The sequence below is a fragment of the Meriones unguiculatus genome, chromosome 17, assembly GCF_030254825.1.
Source record: "Meriones unguiculatus strain TT.TT164.6M chromosome 17, Bangor_MerUng_6.1, whole genome shotgun sequence".
In the NCBI taxonomy this organism is placed as follows: Eukaryota; Metazoa; Chordata; class Mammalia; order Rodentia; family Muridae; genus Meriones; species Meriones unguiculatus.
In genome coordinates this window covers 12,516,793-12,534,258 of record NC_083364.1, presented here as the reverse complement: position 1 = coordinate 12,534,258, position 17,466 = coordinate 12,516,793, and the positions used below count along the sequence as shown (strand labels likewise).

At 43.1% G+C, this 17,466-nt stretch overlaps 1 protein-coding gene across 1 annotated transcript in view; it reads right to left on the bottom strand.

Annotated features, from left to right (window-relative positions):
* Nucleotides 1-2,770: 2,770 nt before the first annotated feature.
* The window catches only part of LOC132648666 (ribitol-5-phosphate xylosyltransferase 1-like), a gene marked incomplete at its 3' end in the record, with an annotated part of 111,695 nt that continues 96,999 nt past the window's right edge, over nucleotides 2,771-17,466 (bottom strand). Inside the window, exon 5 of the mRNA XM_060370891.1 lies at nucleotides 2,771-3,176. Coding sequence (XP_060226874.1) covers nucleotides 2,771-3,176 — 406 coding nt within the window. The remainder of the gene's footprint in view (nucleotides 3,177-17,466) is intronic.

Here is a 17,466-nt window from a genome sequence, read left to right as displayed (position 1 = left end):
AAAAAGCATGTCTAGCCTGTAAGTCCTACTTGTCCAAGGACAGAGGAGGTCTCAGAATGCTAGGCGTTGTTCTTGTGATTGCCTGGTCTTGTTCATGGAGGATACAGACAGTGTGTGGTCACTCCTGTGGACAAGCTTGCTTGCCCTTGACTGTACCTAGATGGTGGTGTCTGAGGACATGCAGGCAGGAAGTCTGCCAGTGTTCCTGCCTCTAGGTGCACAAAGCCAGGATGGGCACAGCCTGTGAGCCTTTATAAACGCATGAGTAATGAACCTTGGGACTGCATCTTGAGAGCACTCTAAGGCACAGTCTTCACACCGTGGGTATCTGGTGCTAGCATCTGAATGAAGTCTCTTCTTTGTTAAAATTTTAATAAATAGATAAACAAATAAAAACATTTTATTTTCTGAAAGTAAGGAGATCTGTCTTTTAGGAAGTTGAGTGAAGTATTTCCAAACGTACATTTTCAACACAGGTATCTTTTAATATAAGTCTCAGCCATATTTTAAGTGCTGTACCGAACTGTTTATTCGAAAAAGGGTACTCAACTTAAAGCTACTTTAACATTTTTGGTACAGGTTAAACTGAAATTAATTTGTTACTCATTAAGAGTATTATTCCCCTTCACATCCTCACTGTGATTTAGTATTTAGCCTCAATAGTTCCAGTTTCAAAATAATCAGTTTTACATGTAATAGTTTAACCTTTTCTGTTCCTTGCATAATTTATAATGGTATTATGAAGTCTTTATTTTATAAAGTCCAGAGATGTCCAGAACATACTTTATAAGATTATGCTCCCACTGTTGCTTTTATGATGCATTCAAGATTTTCTGACACAACCTAGGGAGCAGATAGCTAAGGGATAACCCATCAGCATTCCTGTCATTCAAGCATCCTACATCACGTTCTCATTACAGCACATAAGGGCTTTGTCGCCTGAAGTTCTCCAATCTTCCACATTTCTTCTGCAACTCACTTCCAAAGTATTAAGAATCACATGGTCAGGGTATTGTAACAACAGCCCAACTCCCAGTACCAATTTTCCGTATTAGTTCCTTTTCTTGTTTACTATGAAAAAATATTTTGACAAAGCAAGGAGAGAGTTCATTCTGTATTCCACAATTCAAGGGTATAGTTGAGATATATATATATATATATATATATATATATATATATATATATATAGGAAGACCTAGTTGGTAGCTGGAGCTCAAGCAGTTGATCACATTGTCAACTGGGACCAGAATAAGTTCCTTTGTGAAGAGGTTTAGTGCCTGCATCCATCTTTTGACTAACCTGTAGCCCCTGCTCCATTTTTAATTGGATTATTTGCTTATTTTGTTATCTAGTTTCTTGAGTTCTTTACATATTTTGGATATTAGTCTTCCATCAGATGTGGAGTTGTTAAAAATCTTTTTGCATTCTGTAGGGTGCTAATTTAATTGATAGTGTCCTTTGTATTACAGAAGTTTTCCAGTTTCATGAGGTCCCATTTATCCTATTGCCTGTGCGATTGGTGTTCTGTTCAGAAATTCATCTCCTGTGCCAGTAAGTACAGAGCTGTTGCCTGCTTTTTCTTCTATCTGGTTCAGTGTATCTGATTTTATGTTGACTGAACACAGCTGTATCTGTTGGTCTGGACAAGTTGTGAAAGGTATTTACTTGAATAATAGTACTATTGAACTTTTAGCATGATTTCAGCAGAACCCGTTGTAAAAGATTTTAGATCACCTTTTAAATTCCTTCAAGCTCCCCCAAAAATCCTCATGGAAACAAGTTTTTTATTTTTTTTTTCTGACTGCAATAACTAGTGTTTTAACATATGATGCTGTTTCCCTAAAGTTTGCAATTTCTAATATTGGTATATAAAATAGAACGTGTTATCAAGTGCAATGTTTTGGGACTATATACATTGTGTACTAGCCACAACTTGCTAATTCACATACAAATCACCTCAGAGTTGATACAGTTTGTGAAAGCACATAACATCCACTCAGGCACCTTTCAATTATATTAAAATAATTTCCATGTTGTATAGTAGAGCCATTAAATTCATTGACATTATATAACTTTGTACCATTGTTCAGCATATATCCTGCTACTGACATGACCAGATGTCAGCCCTAGTAAATAGTACTCTATCAGTTAGTTCTTTATTTTAATGTGTCATATGCACTTGTGTGCATGGAAGACAGAAGAACATGTCAGGACCTACTGAGCAATACTTACAGATGGCTGAGTGTGTGCCATGCATGCTGGGCACTGAACTCAGGCTATATGCAAGAATAGTGAGCACTTTCAAACACTGAGCCAGCACTCCAGCACCTAAAGTGGGTTAAAGTCAGTGAGCACAGTCAGTAAATGCTGGCTTCTTGATCTCGGTAGAACTGAACCTGAGTCACCTGTCTATCTATCCATCCATCCACCAATCTATCTATCCACCTATTTGATGTGTTTGTGTGTGCATGCTGGTGGGGTGGTCACATGACAGCACATGAGACTCACTTCTCTCCTACCGTGTGGTTTCTGGGGGACTGAACTTAGCTCATCAGCCTTGGCAGTAAGCACCCTTTAACCACTTAAGTATCTTGCCAGGTCAGCCTCAGGAAAATATCGCCATTTCTTTGATCTTGTATACAGCAGTAGCCAAAAAGGAGAACATTTGGTCCCTTCTGTGAAACTGAGTTGATGGAGCCACCTTATCAAGTGCTGTACATATTCACACTTAAGAACACACACTTACAGTTAGGTATGATTAACCTTTATTATTTATAAAAAATGAGCTTTCTAAAATATTAGTAAATTTCCACTTTAGTTCTGTTTTGAAGTGTTGGTACCAGTGAAGTAACATTTTTCTTCTTTGAAACTTTTCTTGTAAAGTTACAGTCTTCTCCTTTTCTAAAATGGCAGGAAGCTCCTTCCAGTCCTTGATGAAGATAAAGGGGGCACCCATGGCCTTGAGTAACTGCAGAGGAGCGCTGTGGTGACTGGACATGTTTCCACAGTGGCCAGCTGTCATCACATCTTCTACCACAGGAATGGAGCCAAACGAGCAGGCCTCATATATTCTGTAACACTCTGTGTTCACTCCTACAGGACACAAAGTGAGGTCACTCTGAAGCAAAGCATCTTGGTAATTCTTAAGACTTTCATTTGTCTCCTGAGGCTGCCACCTAGGAAATTAAACAAACAACAAAGAAATCCCTGTAAGGTTTTACTTTCCTATGGCATCTTTTTTGAAGCAAATCTTTTAATGTCAGTTATCAAAAATGTGAACACATCATAGAGATGATAAATATGAGAGGCATTGAAAATGTTGGACCAAACACATTTCTTAAAACTTCTTTAAGGTTTGGGGGTGTGGGTATAGCCCAGCTGCTAGAACTCAGACCTAGTATTGATCATCATCTATCCATAAACTGGGTATATAATTCCCTAATTCTACAAGTTGGGAGGCATAGGAAGAATCAGGAGTTTAACATCATCCTGGGCTAAATACCGAGTTTGAGGCCAGCCTGTGCTACATGAGACTGCCTAAAACAAGTTTTTTGTTTTGAACATTTGAAAATGATCTGAACATTTTATTGCTGTATATTTAAAAATACCCGGTGATCAATCTTCGAATGGGTGTATTCATTCAATCTTATTTCCCTAGTGCTGTGTCCTCTTATCTTACTCTGATGCAGCTGTGCTGTATCCATTGGTGGGCATTAGGTCTTTGAGTTAAGTCAGGACATATTCTAGAAAGTCTAAAGCCCTGTGAGGAAAAGCACAGAGGGGCTTCTGGAGTGACAGGGCTGCATTTTCCTATGGGTGATTACTGAATGTTTCACTGTCAAGGGCTCAGAATCAAGAGCTGTATGTGAACAGGCAGGCTAGTGCAGACGTGGGGAAGAGTAGAGAATAAACAAAGATGAAGGTCATGCTTGTGCTTGGTATGCCCAAGAACTGGTAGGGAGGCCAGCAAGGTGGAAGTAGAGGAACTGAGGTGAGCAGTCAAAAATATAACGTCTGCTCACAGAAGACTGACCTGTAGTGTTCTGATGAGGGAACGACATAAGCAATAAACATTTTAACAATCAATCTGGCTGTGGTCTTGAGAATGGAATGAGAATGGAATGAGAATGGCAGCTGGGCTCCAGCACCAAAGGACTTGTTTTTCTGTGTACTGCACATGAGGTTAGACTGTGATTTTTTTTGAAGCGAGGAAGTGGGGGGGGGGGCTAGGACTCACCGCTGAGACCTCGGGGTCTGAAACACAGTTCTGGGCTGCCCTGATGGCATGTGGATCTGACAAAGGAGCCGGTGTACAGAGAAGCTCCAGAATGCCCAGCGCAAGGGAGCCCTCCTGTGCCGGGCAGAGCACTAGGAGCCTTTTAAGCAGAGAAGTACCCTGATGAGATTGGTGTCCTGTAATGATAACTGGCAGAGAAAGGATGGGTCAGCCTGGGGAGAGCAAGAGCTGACACAGGCAGCCTGAGGGGGTCACAATCAAAGTTACATGTAAGTGGGATCCATTTAAATGGAACTGGAATTCTTCATTTCATATTTTTCTAAGGTAATGCGAATACCCCATTTTTTAAAAAGATTTATTTATTTATCTATTATGCAGTAATCTGCCTGCATGTGTGTCAGCGGGCCAGAAGAGGGCACCAGATCTCATGATAGATGGTTGTGAGCCACCATGTGATTGCTGGGAATTGAACTCAGGACCTTTAGAAAAGCAGCCAGAGCTCTTGAACTCGGAGCCATCTCTCTAGCCTGGACCTGGGATTCCTATCACCCATGGTGCTGTTGGTGTTTATTCCGTATTTGTACCTGAGAAAAGCAATGTGAGAGAAGAGACTGAACTACTAGAGAGGAATTGTTGCCTGAGCCCAGAACGGAGTTGGAGGTACAGAGGGCTCAGGGGTGAATCCTAGCTCTGCTGCTAAATAGTATATTAAAAAAAAATCACTACCTACCTAGGCCTCAGTTTCCTCATCTTTAAAATGTGTTAGTTCTTAGATCCCTGGAATGGAATAACCTCTTATTGAGATGATTATTTAGAATTGCTTAACAGAAGGGCCTCTGGCTTAGGCCTTGTCTTAGTCACTCTTCTGTTGCTGTAAAGAGACACCATGACCAAGGCAGCTTACAAAAGAAAGCCTTTCCCCGGGGGCTTGCTCACAGGTTCGGAGGGTGAGTCCATGACCACCACAGTGTCACACAGGGTGGCACGCAGTTATGGGGGTGGAGCGGCAGTGAGGGCTTCCATACTGAGACAGCAACGGAGAGACAAACAAACAGAAAGAGGCCTAACACTCAAACAGCAGAGCCTATGGGGACAAACCCAAACCACCTTGGGCCTATAGTTGAAGCATCTAGAGGCTAAGAAAGGAGGGGTGCTTTCTCCCGTGGGTTGAGAACAGCATAGGTGCCACAGGAAGCATCAGCCTACAGCCTCAGCCTCTTGCTGTTCCTGTTGAGAGAGATGCTGTGTGGCTCAGCTGCCCTCAAACTCATGGTGCCTCCTCTCCTCGACCACCACACTGAGCTTCAACAAACTTTAACAGGAAACATTTTAAAAATGAGAGACAATGCCTTACCCACGCTTGATTTCACCAGGGTCTCTGTAATGCAAATTTACCTGGAAGTTGTGTTAAGGTATCCCATGAGAAACAGCACAAGAGATAACGGGTTTTATTCTGCATTCCAGTCCATCCTGGGGAAGGGATTTCAGGGGAAACCTGGGGTATTTTGTTCGATCTTGAGAGAATTAAATGCTCATAGTCAGTTTTGCTTAGCTTTTTATTCAGTCCAGGAGCGCAGCCTATGGAATAGAGCCCCACACAAGGTTAAGGTGGGTTTTCCCAGGTAGGTAATCCCTCACAGTCATGCCTACAGGTTTGTCTCCGGATGCCTCTGGACCCCCACAAGTTGACAACATTAACTACCACTGTGTTCACTCAGCAATCCATACGACATGTTGAGTGTTCGTGGCTTAACATTTCCACGTTTGGGGATTACTCGCTAAAGTGAGCATTTTGCACACATTCTAACAAGAACCCCACAAGATGACACCAATATTGCCCTAATATTCCTAAATGGAATCTGGAGGCTAAAGATTCTGTAAATCAGACATAACGAAGATGTAATCTCAGCACACATCTTCCTGAGCCCGGATTGACTCTTGCTTCCTGCTGTCTGCTCTTTCCTGTGGACCTGTAACACCTTGCCACTGGGAAGCAGGTTCAGGCACGCAAGATGAGTACTTCTGATAACCTGTGTCGGAGGTCTGTCTTCCCCTCCTTTTACTCGCATCCCAGACTTGGGAAACCATCCTTGTATTCTTCTCTTCCATGAACCAGAGATTTTCTGATTATATTATCTCACAGAGGTGAGATAATACAACATTTATCAGGTTTATTTCACTTGACATACCTTATCCATGTTCAGCCATAATTTTTCTTCATATGAAAATTCTTCCATTGTGTGCATGTCATGTATGATGAGTAATCTTGGGTTGTCAACTTGATCACATCTGGAATCAACTAAAACTCAAGCACCTGGGCACATCTGTCAGGAATTTTCTTTCCTTTTTTTTTTTTTTTATTTTAGAACCTTCTTTTTCTTTTTCTTTTTTTTAACTTTCTAAAAAGATTTTTGAAATTATACTATAATTACATTTCTCCCTTCCATTTCCTCCCTCCACACCCTGGCATTTCCCCTCCCACTCTGCTTCAGATCCATGGCCTCCTCTCCTTTCATTAATTGTTATGGCATTGCAAATATGTATATCAGTATGCATAATCCCAAATATAACCTGCTAAGTCCATAAAACGTTGCTGGTGTGAGGAGCTTCCAGGAGGCTGTTCTGCACTGGGCATCTAATCGGTTTGCCCTCCATGAAGCTGGCCCCCTTCAGACGGGATTTTCCTGGACTGGGTCATTTGAGAGGGATGCTTTGGGGTGAGATGACCCACCCTAAATTTGGGCCACACCTTCCAGTGGAAGGCTGCATAAAAGATCCTGGAAGAAGGGAGTCTTTGTCTTTTGTCTGCTCACTCTCCCTCTGTCTGGAAAGTTCATCCATCTTGCTGCTGAGGCACTTCTTCACTGGCATTGTAGCCTACTTCTTTGGGATTTCAACATATACTGAGGACCAGCTTAGACAGCCAGCTTCGTAGAGTGAACAAACTTCGGGGATCTTGAAGCTGGTAGGGATTAAACCGTGGCCTTTGTTTATGCACGGCATACGCTCAGTAATTGCTGATCTACAACCTCCCTTCCTATATCCTATATTTTATCATTCGGGGCTCTTTGTATCCAAGGCAGACTGTGAAAGCCCTATACTGCTTAAGATGACCTTGAACTTGTGGTTCTCCTGCCTCTGCTTCCAGAGCGCTAGGAGAAGAGGCGTGCCCCATCACATGCAGTTGTGTGTGGTCTGGGAAGCAAACCCAGGGTTCTTATTTGCTGGACCATGCGTTCCACCAACTGAGCTCCACTCCACTCCAACCCAGCTCTGCTGCCCCACAACTCAACCCACACATGCTGACTTCTTTGAGAGAGCCTGCACACAGGCACACACACACATATGCACACACGTACACACGTGAACACAGACAAACACACACCAGAATCTACAGAAAGAAAGAACACAAGGTTAAATGTCTAAAATGTCAAACTGTGTCCAGAACATGAAGTGGGGCTTGGAAAGGCAGCTGAGACGGCCATTCTTGACTGTCAACTGGATTCCAGTTATCTGGTATTATGTAAAACCCCAAAATGAAAAGGCACACCTGTGAGGGATTCCTTGCTTAATTTTAATCCGCATCTTTGAAGAGGGAAGCCGAGCCTCTAATCCAGGCAACACCTTCCGCTAGAAGCCTCTATAAAAGGCGCTGGAACTAGGGAGCTTTTGCTATTTGCCTGTTACTGCCTCACTGAGAAGAAGTCCATTCCTTCACTGTCCTTGCGGTCTACTTGTGTAGAATTCTAGCCTTTACTGAAGACCAGCTGAGACATCCACACTCATGGACTGAAAAACTACTGGACTTTTGGACCTTCCATTCATAGGCAGCCATCTCTGGACTAGATGGACTTCAGCCTGTAAGTCATCTATCTAAACTCATCGATCTGTCTGTCTGTCTGTCTGTCTGTCTATCTATCTATCTATCTATCTATCTATCGTGTGTGTGTGTGTGTGTGTGTGTGTTCTGTTACTCTCGAGATCCCTGACTAAACCTGCCAGCCTTGTAATCAAGGGGAGCCCAGTTGTCCAGATGCTTTGGTTCTGCCCCTGCAGTTCTCTGCTCTGAGAAGCTCCTTTGGGTCAGAGAGGAAGGCAGGAAAGAGCTGAGAGGCACGCTCCTCTCTGTGGTTTCTCTCTGCCCTCTTGTGGCCGTTGCCTGAATTTGCAGGGTGAGAGAAATGGCCATTCCACCGTGATCCACTAGGATAAAATGCCACTCTCTTTGCTCACCTGGCAGGGTTTATTGCAGTTCATTATTTATTTGCATTGGGGGTGCGGCAACTGTTGGCTTGCCGCAGCACACGTGGAGGTCGGAGAATAATTTGGGTGACTGGGTTCTGTCTTTTATTTTGAGTGACTCAGGAATTGCCCTGAACTGGTCAGAGTTGCCAGGGAGCAGCTAACCGTGCTGAGCCATCTCCTTGGTCCTCCGTTCTGTTTGGCAACGATCAAATCATATATAATCTACAAAGCTTCGCCACTGATCAATCACATGTTATATGAGTTTTATGGAGATATGGTTATGTGTCTAGATTTTTGGGTGTGAGAAAAGCAGCTACAAGCAGGTTTAAACACATGGTTTGGTCTCTGTCTTTCAAGGTTTAAGGACATAGAAGCTTCTCAAACTATTTCTAAAAGCTTTTAGAAAGGATAACTATCTTTTCATTTATTACATTTTTTTCTAATTTTGTTTTGTACATTTTAGCAATGATTTTTACTTTGTTCTCCGGTACACTGTTTTTCTGGGGGGAAAAAGAGAAATAGGCTTAGTACAAATCCTAGCTTTTATTTTTTTAAGATTTATTTTTAATGTGTATGAGTGTTTTACTCTCACATATTTAAGAGCAGTGTGTGTATGTGTGTGTGTGTGTGTGTGTGTGCGTTTCCTGCTTAAAGCCAGAAGAGAGTGTCAGCTCCCCTGGCACTGGAGTTACAGGTGATTGTAAGCTGCAAAGACAGGGTTGGAAATCAATGTGTGGTCTTCTAGAAAAGCATCACTCTTCACCACGGAGCCATCTCTGCTGAGTCATCCTGAAAAGATCTGTCCAGCCAAGCAGTGGTGCTGCCGCTTTTAATCCCAGCACTTGGGGGTTTTTACATTTATTTATTCATGATATGTGCTGAACTTCTGCTCCTCTGAGTTCTTACTGATCTTGGGTTTGCTTCAGCCAGCAGGAGTTCCAACAGGAATTCCAGGAATGAAAACAAGCTTTAAGACCCTAGACCTGGGCGATGGTGGGCAGGGCCTCCATTCACCAATGAATGTTGCCCTGGTGCATAAAACCACATCATAAACCACAGTTTTTTGTGGAAACTGGCCTTCCAGATCCTTGGTGACAGTGGAGGGAGGCACACAGTAGTCTTGCTTCTAACTTGTGTTGACTGCTGTCTTTGGCTGAAAGACTCTGACAATCATTGTGATTTCCACAATTTCAGGTTCTACAGAGGCTCCTTGTGCCCTAGAGCGATCCTTCTCCCTCAGTAGGGAAAAACAAAACGCAGAGTGGGAACTCCACAGACCTTTCTATAGGGGGACTGAGGATATGCCACCCGAAAGACAAGATTAGAGAAGATCAGCTATGTGAGAAGTGTCCTTTGACACTGCGACCTCCTTCTGTCTTGGTGGCCTAACTGACCCCAGCGCCAAAGGAAACCTGTGTTCTTCCCCTGCGGTTTCTGACCGTGAACCACCTTATCTTGTGTGGATAAGACATCTCCCAGTAGACTAAGGTGCCTTCAGCCATCAAGAGGACAACCCAAGAACTCCCACAGAACGCCCAGCTGACCTGCACTTTGACTTGGACATCGGAAAGCTGTGTCATGGCCGGCAGCCAACAGCTGAGCAAAGACAATACAAGTAGTCCCTCTATAAGGCAGCCTTGCAAGCAGGGTAAAACGATAAACCCTGAACAGCCAGAGAAAGGCCAGAAGAGGAAACACCAAGAAGAGGAAGAGGATGATGTGTGCTCAGAAGAGCCAGTCCAGTCGTGGAAGAAGCTGCAACAGGAACAGCATGAAACAGAGCTTGGGGATGAAGAGCCTGACGAGAGCCGAATATGGTCACCCCAGGAAAAGGGTCCGTTACACCTAATGGCCCCAGAGTGTGCCAAAGGCCCCCCAGAAGAGGCTGTGACTGAGGAGTCTGTGGGTGGAGGCCAGGGTCTCAAGCCCCCCCACAGCAACAGGGAGGAAGAAGTTGAGAAACACCACAATGAAAAGTGCCCAGGGCTGTTGGAACTCCTCCAACCTGACGTCCCCGTGAGCTCTGGCCCTCACAGCACTCACACAAGCACCATGGACACCTCCAAGACTCTCAAAGGTTGTGCTGAAGGGCAGAATCATGAATCGGAAACACCTCAAATCTGCACAGACAGTGTCAGCAATGGCATGCCCAGCAGCAAAGTGTCAACACCTGAGGTCAAGAAAAAGGCTCTTGAAGACCAAGAGAAGGGCAGAGGGCTGGACCGTGGTCCTGCTGTCACAGTGGACATGGAGAAAGAAATCAGCAGTGCGCTAGGCCCTGGGTCAAAAGATGAGATCTTGAGCTGTGCCTTCAAACTGCAAATGACTCGAGGAGACCTGTGGACCCTAAGGAACACCCAGTGGCTCAACGACAAAGTCATCAATTTTTACATGAATCTTCTCATGGAAAGAAATCAAAGTCAAGGCTACCCGGCACTTCACGCATTTAATACCTTCTTTTACACCAAGTTAAAGTCTGGTGGCTACAGGTCAGTCAGAAGATGGACCCGGGCAGTAAACATCTTTGCCAAGGAACTTCTCCTGGTCCCAGTTCACCTGGGCATGCACTGGAGCCTGGCGGTCACAGACTTAAGAAAGAAGAGTATTGTCTACATGGACTCCACGGGACAGAAGAGACCCGACATCCTTGAGCTGCTTTTCTGCTATCTGCGGGAGGAGAGCAAAGCGAGAAGGAACAGCGACCTGAGCCCTGTGGAGTGGAAGCAACACAGCATGTCGGCAGAGTAGATTCCTCAGCAGCTGAACGGGGGCGACTGCGGCGTGTTCGCCTGTAAATATGCAGATTACATTTCCAGGGGCCAGCCCATCACCTTCTCCCAGCAGCACATGCCTCTTTTCAGGAAGAAGATGGTGTGGGAGATCCTGCACAAGCGCTTACTGTAGCAGCGCCCCCTGGCGGCCACTGCGAGGCAGCTGCTCCGAGCTCTTTCCCAGGTGAGGCTAAGGACTGCAGGTACTGGGTGTGGAAGAGCCTTGAACAAGTTCTGAGTGTAAAGACTGTGGCCAGGACAGCCGCGGCTGCACAGAGAAACCCTGTCGGGACAGAACAACAACAACAACAGAAGACACGTGTGCCCACCGAAAGTTAGAAACTATCCGGACTGCACAGCGCATGCTCACAAGTACGCAGCTGTCAAGATTTATCTGTGACTGAGGTCGACGCTGGATTGAATTTTGCTGTTTTTGTTCACAAGTTTTAGCTAACTGGCAGTGGATGGCTTCTGGCGATTTTCGGCCTTTCGTTCTCGACTGCTTGTTTGCATTAGTTATCTCTGAAAGGAAGGCCACCAGTTGCCTGTCTCCGAGTGAATCTCCGGTTGCCTTCCGGTACTGTGTGCTACTACAGAAGCGTCGCAGTGTGAAGCTGTTCACGGGATCCGAGCAATCCAGGAGAAGTAAGAAACGCGCCGGGGACATCTCAAGATACTTCCCAGCCTGGAAGTAAAGACATCTATTTTATTCTCGGGAGAGGAGTAACTAATGCTAGATGTGCATTGTAAACCCGGGACTCCTTGAAGCCTCACCCTGCTGAGGGCTGTACTAAACTGTTTATTCCAAAAAAATAAAGAAATATATATTTATATATATATATATATGTAAATAAACAAATATTTATATATAAATAAAAATATATTTTATATATTATATATATAAATATATATATTCTTAAGCTATTTTTGAAGATGTTTTCTTTGTATATATTAAGCTGAAATTTAATATGTCATGTTAATATTTATATTCTGTCACCTTAGCCCCACTATTGGTATAGACTTAATATATTTAGTGTGAATATTGCCAACTACATGATAATCTATTTTTATACAGGAAACTTTAATTTTTTATTAGCAGTAAATCTTACATTTGTGTTGTTATTCAATAAAGTTTACATTTAATAAAGTTTGGAGTTTTTTGAACATACTTTGCAAGATCCTGTGCCTGCTGTTCCTTGCATGGTGTAGTGAGGTTGTCCGAGAGAACTGGAAAGCAGATGTCCAAGACAAGATCCAACAGGGTAAGCCGGAACCTGTTTATACATCTGCATGCTGAGATTGCTCTCATTCCAGACCTCTGAGGGCACTTTAGCCAAGACCTGTCCTCATCCTGGGAGAAGCTCAATATCGCAGCCAGGGCTGCCTTGAAAAACCAAACAGAACAACCAAAACAAAAAATATGTGATATCAAGACTTCAAAAATTCAAAGTTTTAACATAGTAATCAATGGAGTTGTGATACCTAAAATTACTTCTCATCATGTTAAAACCACCTCTGTCCAGACCTCTGGACAAAGAAAAGAATGTTGGTTTTTTTAACCCCAGATAATTTTTTTTTAAATCCCCAAGCTTTTATTATGACTTAAAAGTAGAAGGCTCCAGAAGTTCATCTTTTGTAACTTAAAAGAATTCATGTGAGCCTCACGGAGTTTGCAACTTGGATCTATCTACCTGTCACAGGTCAATTGAACTCCAATCAACAGACTAAAATTCCCCAACTTTTGCCTGTTCCTGATGGAATAGGTGTGTGTGTGTGTTTGGGGGGTGCTCCAAATGTAAGAGTTTCCTTTAAGTTCCTTAACTTTAGCTTCTGTCCCTAGTCTGAATATGTCTCAGCAGATTTCCACTCACCTGACAGTCACCACCCAGGAACCAGAATCAGACAACAAAGCACTCCAAAAGTGATCTACAGCACCCAAGCCCCAGGCAGTCCTACAAAAGTGGAGAGCCTGGGCTTGCTAGGTGATGTGCTCCAGTCCAGCTGCCGTGATTGCTTCCTGTCTTTTACCTTGATCAGGAAACCAGATGCTTCTGATGAGTGCCCCATTTCCTGAATGAATCCCCTCCCAGGCTTTGATTAACATTCCAGCCTTCCTGGGCCCCTACAATGGCATCCTAATTTCAGTTGAGGCCCATTTACAAAAGCATCTATGTCACCCTTATCCTCAAAAAAAGACTGAAAAAGTTCAGTCCAAAGGAAACTCTCTGGCAAGGAAGACAAATGGCTACTTGGAGTGCCTACCCAACAAACCAGGCTAGCTCATACTGACCTCCAGGCTCCCTTGTTTGAAAAAAATAAATAAATAAATAAAAAGGTACCTGTAAAAATCAACTAGTTCAAGATCCATCAGCAGATTGATCCATTAGCTGAAGCAGTTTTGCAACATGATAGAGCACTCACCATACTCTTTGCAGAACAAGGATGTGATTGTGTGGCTGTAAGAGAAAATGTTGTTCTATGCAAACCACTCAGCAATCATTAGAGATTCCTGTACTCTCAGGAAAACAAAAACAAAAACAAGCAAACAAACAAACCCCGTACACTGCAGACAGAAAAATGACCCAGAACAGGGCAAGCCCATGGTTGGCATTCTCATTTCTTTGATTTTCCGGGTGATAACTCTGTCTTCAGCTACTGCCGAACACCAGACACTTCTGCTTCTGCTGATCATCGCTGGCTTGTGTATCATAAATGTCTTAACTAGATACAGAAATTTTGGTCTGGGTCCCAGTATACTGATGTTTATTAAATCCCCATGTGAACAGATGTTAGGCCCACCGAGAGCCCAATTACCAGAGAGACAGATGAAGGTAGCTTGGAGATGGATTGCCGCAAACAGAAGAGGTTTATTCAGGCCAGTGAGTGATGGGGCTGCTTTGCAAGTGAGCAGGGAACAGCCCCGAGAGACAAAGGCATGGGGTTTTTAAAGGAAAAAGCAAGGGAGGCGTGGGGGTTGCAAGCTTGGCAGTACATGATTGGGTGAATGGGGTTATGGGGTAGTTGACTTTTAATATCATTGGTTCCTTTTAGGCACCCACGTCCAGTCAGGCCTGCCCCCGACATCTGGTGGATATCTGATCTTCAAGTTACACCCAGAATGTCCTGGATGGGGGAGCTGTGGCCATCCGGACCAGTTGCCAGGCACCCTATCTCATACTGCAGGCCTGGACATTCTTCTGCAGCAGGGTGGGTCTTGTCCCCATTCACCCACTTCTCCTTTTGTCTGTGTCCTTCTGCTTTCTGGAAAACTACCAGGAGAACTTAGTTTAATTAATATGGGGTATAGAATTCATAAAGAAACCTGTAAAGTTAGCCTGTTCCTTTCAAAGGTAACCACCACAGGGTCAAGAACTTGACTCAGGATACAACTTAAGTGGGGGATGGAAGTGATGGTGAACATTATGTTTAAAGTTACTGTGCTTAAGAGAACTATCAAACAAAAAGAATGTCTAGCCTGTAAGTCCTACTTGTCCAAGGACAGAGGAGGTCTCAGAATGCTAGGCGTTGTTCTTGTGATTGCCTGGTCTTGTTCATGGAGGATACAGACAGTGTGTGGTCACTCCTGTGAATAAGCTTGTTTGCCCTTGACTGCACCTAGATGGAGGTGTCTGAGGATATGCAGGCAGGAAGTCTGCCAGTGTTCCTGCCTCTAGGTGCACAAGGCCAGGATGGACACAGCCTGTGAGACTTTAGGAACACATGATTATTGTACCTTGGGACTGCATCTTGAGAGCACTCTCAGGCACAGTCTTCACACCGGGGGTATCTGGTGCTAGCATATGAATGAAGTTTCTTCTTTGTTAAAATTCTAATAAATAGATAAAGAAATAAAAAAGCTTTGTTTTCTGAAAGTACGGAGATCTGTGTTTTTGGAAGTTGAATGAAGTATTTCCAAATGTACATTTTCAACACTGGTATCTTCAAATATAAGTCTCAGCCTTGTTTTAAGTGCTGTACCAAACTGTTTATTCGAAAAAGGGTACTCAACTTAAAGCTACTTTAACATTTTTGGTACAGATTAAACTGAAATTAATTTGTTACTCATTAAGAGTATTATTCCCCTTCACATCCTCACTGTGATTTAGTATTTAGCCTCAATAGTTCCAGTTTCATAATAATCAGTTTTACATGTAATAGTTCAACCTTTTCTGTTCATTGCATAATTTATAATGGTATTATGAAGTCTTTATTTTATAAAGTCCAGAGATGTCCAGAACATACTTTATAAGATTATGCTCCCACTGCTACTTTTATGATGCATTCAAGATTTTCTGACACAACCTAGTGAGCAGATAGCTAGGGTATAACCCATCAGCATTTCTGTCATTCAAGCATCCTACATCAAGTTCTGATTATAGTACTTAAGGGCTTTGTTGCCTGAAGTTCTCCAATCTTCCACATTTCTTCTGCAACTCACTTCCAAAGTATTAAGAATCACATGGTCAGGGTATTGTAACAACAGCCCAACTCCCATTACCGATTTTCCGTATTAGTTCCTTTTCTTGTTTACTATGAAAAAATGTTTTGACAAAGCAAGGAGAGAGTTCATAATGTATTCCACAATTCAAGGGTATAGTTGATATATATAGGAAGACCTAGTTGGTAGCTGGAGCTCAAGCAGTTGGTCACATTGTCAACTGGGACCAGAATAAGTTCCTTTGCAAAGAGGTTTAGTGCCTGTGTCCATCTTTTGACTAACCTGTAGCCCCCGTTCCATTTTTAATTGGATTATTTGCTTTTTTTTTGTTATCCAGTTTCTTGAGTTCTTTACATAGTTTGGATATTAGTCCTCCATCAGGTGTGGAGTTGGTAAAAATATTTTTGCATTCTGTAGGGTTCTACTTTAATTGATAGTGTCCTTTGTATTACAGAAGGTTTACAGTTCCTTGAGGTTCCATTTATCCTAGTGCCTGTGAGATTGGTGTTCTGTTCAGAAATTCATCTCCTGTGCCAGTTAAGTACAGAGCTGTTGCCTGCTCTTTCTCCTATCCAGTTCAGTGTATCTGTTTTATGTTGACTGAACACAGCTGTATCTGTTGGTCTGGATAAGTTTTGAAATGTATTTCGGTGGATAATAGTACTATTGAACTTTTAGCATGATTTCAGCAGAACCCGTTGTAAAAGATTTTAGATCACCTTTTAAATTTCCTCAAGCTCCCCCAAAGCATCTATTTTGCCTGTTTCCCTCCTTTTATCACAAATTCAATTCTGCAAAAAGGGATAGACCTGACACTCTTACAGATAAACACTGAAAATCCTTTCTTTCTTTTTTCATCCTGAGATCCAAGGTAATTGGCTGCTGGACTGATGGGACACACAGCAATCACCAGCTAAGATAGTGTCATCAAACCATCTTCTGTAAGACAGCAAGCAGCAGTAAGCTAACAGCTCCAGGAACATGACCTGGCGTCTCAGGTATTGCCAAGTTGACAACTGTTGGCTCCTAACCTTCCATGCTTACACTATCCTGCCATCTTCCTAGGATGAACACTCAGTGTCCTGAACTCTAGTCACAGCATGGAGTCTGTTCTAAAGGCTGTGGAGCCATTAGAAGGGGACTGGCTGGCAAAGCAGGTCCTGTGAGACTTTTACACACCTCTCTGTAGTCTGGCGTTCTTCTACCTGGTCAGCCATGATGCAAATAGTTGATGCCTGACAGTTCTGCTAGCCTGGATTCATCTATTCTTGCCTCCTTTCTGGCCTTGGTACCCTGCAGATGTCAGAAACTATGAGCCAAAATAAACTTTCCAAACTTGTTCTTGCCGGCTGTCTTGTTACTATGTTAAGGACACAGATGCTTTTCATTCTGAGAAGAGAGTATGACCAGTTAGTTGGCTTGAGAAAAATCCTCATGGAAACTGAAGTTTTTAATGTTTTTTTTTTTTTCTGACTGCAATAACCAGTGTTTTAACATATAATGCTGTTTCCCTAAAGTTTGCAATTTCTAATATCGGTACATAAAATAGAACGTGTTATCAAGTGCAATGTTTTGGGACTGTATACATTGTGTACTAGCCACAACTTGCTAATTCACATACAAATCACCTCAGAGTTGATACAGTTTGTGAAAGCACGTAACACCCACTCAGGCACCTTTCAATTATATTAAAATAATTTCCATGTTGTATAGAAGAGCCATTAAGTTCATTGATGCTATCTAACCTTGCAGCCATTGTTCAGCATATATCCTGC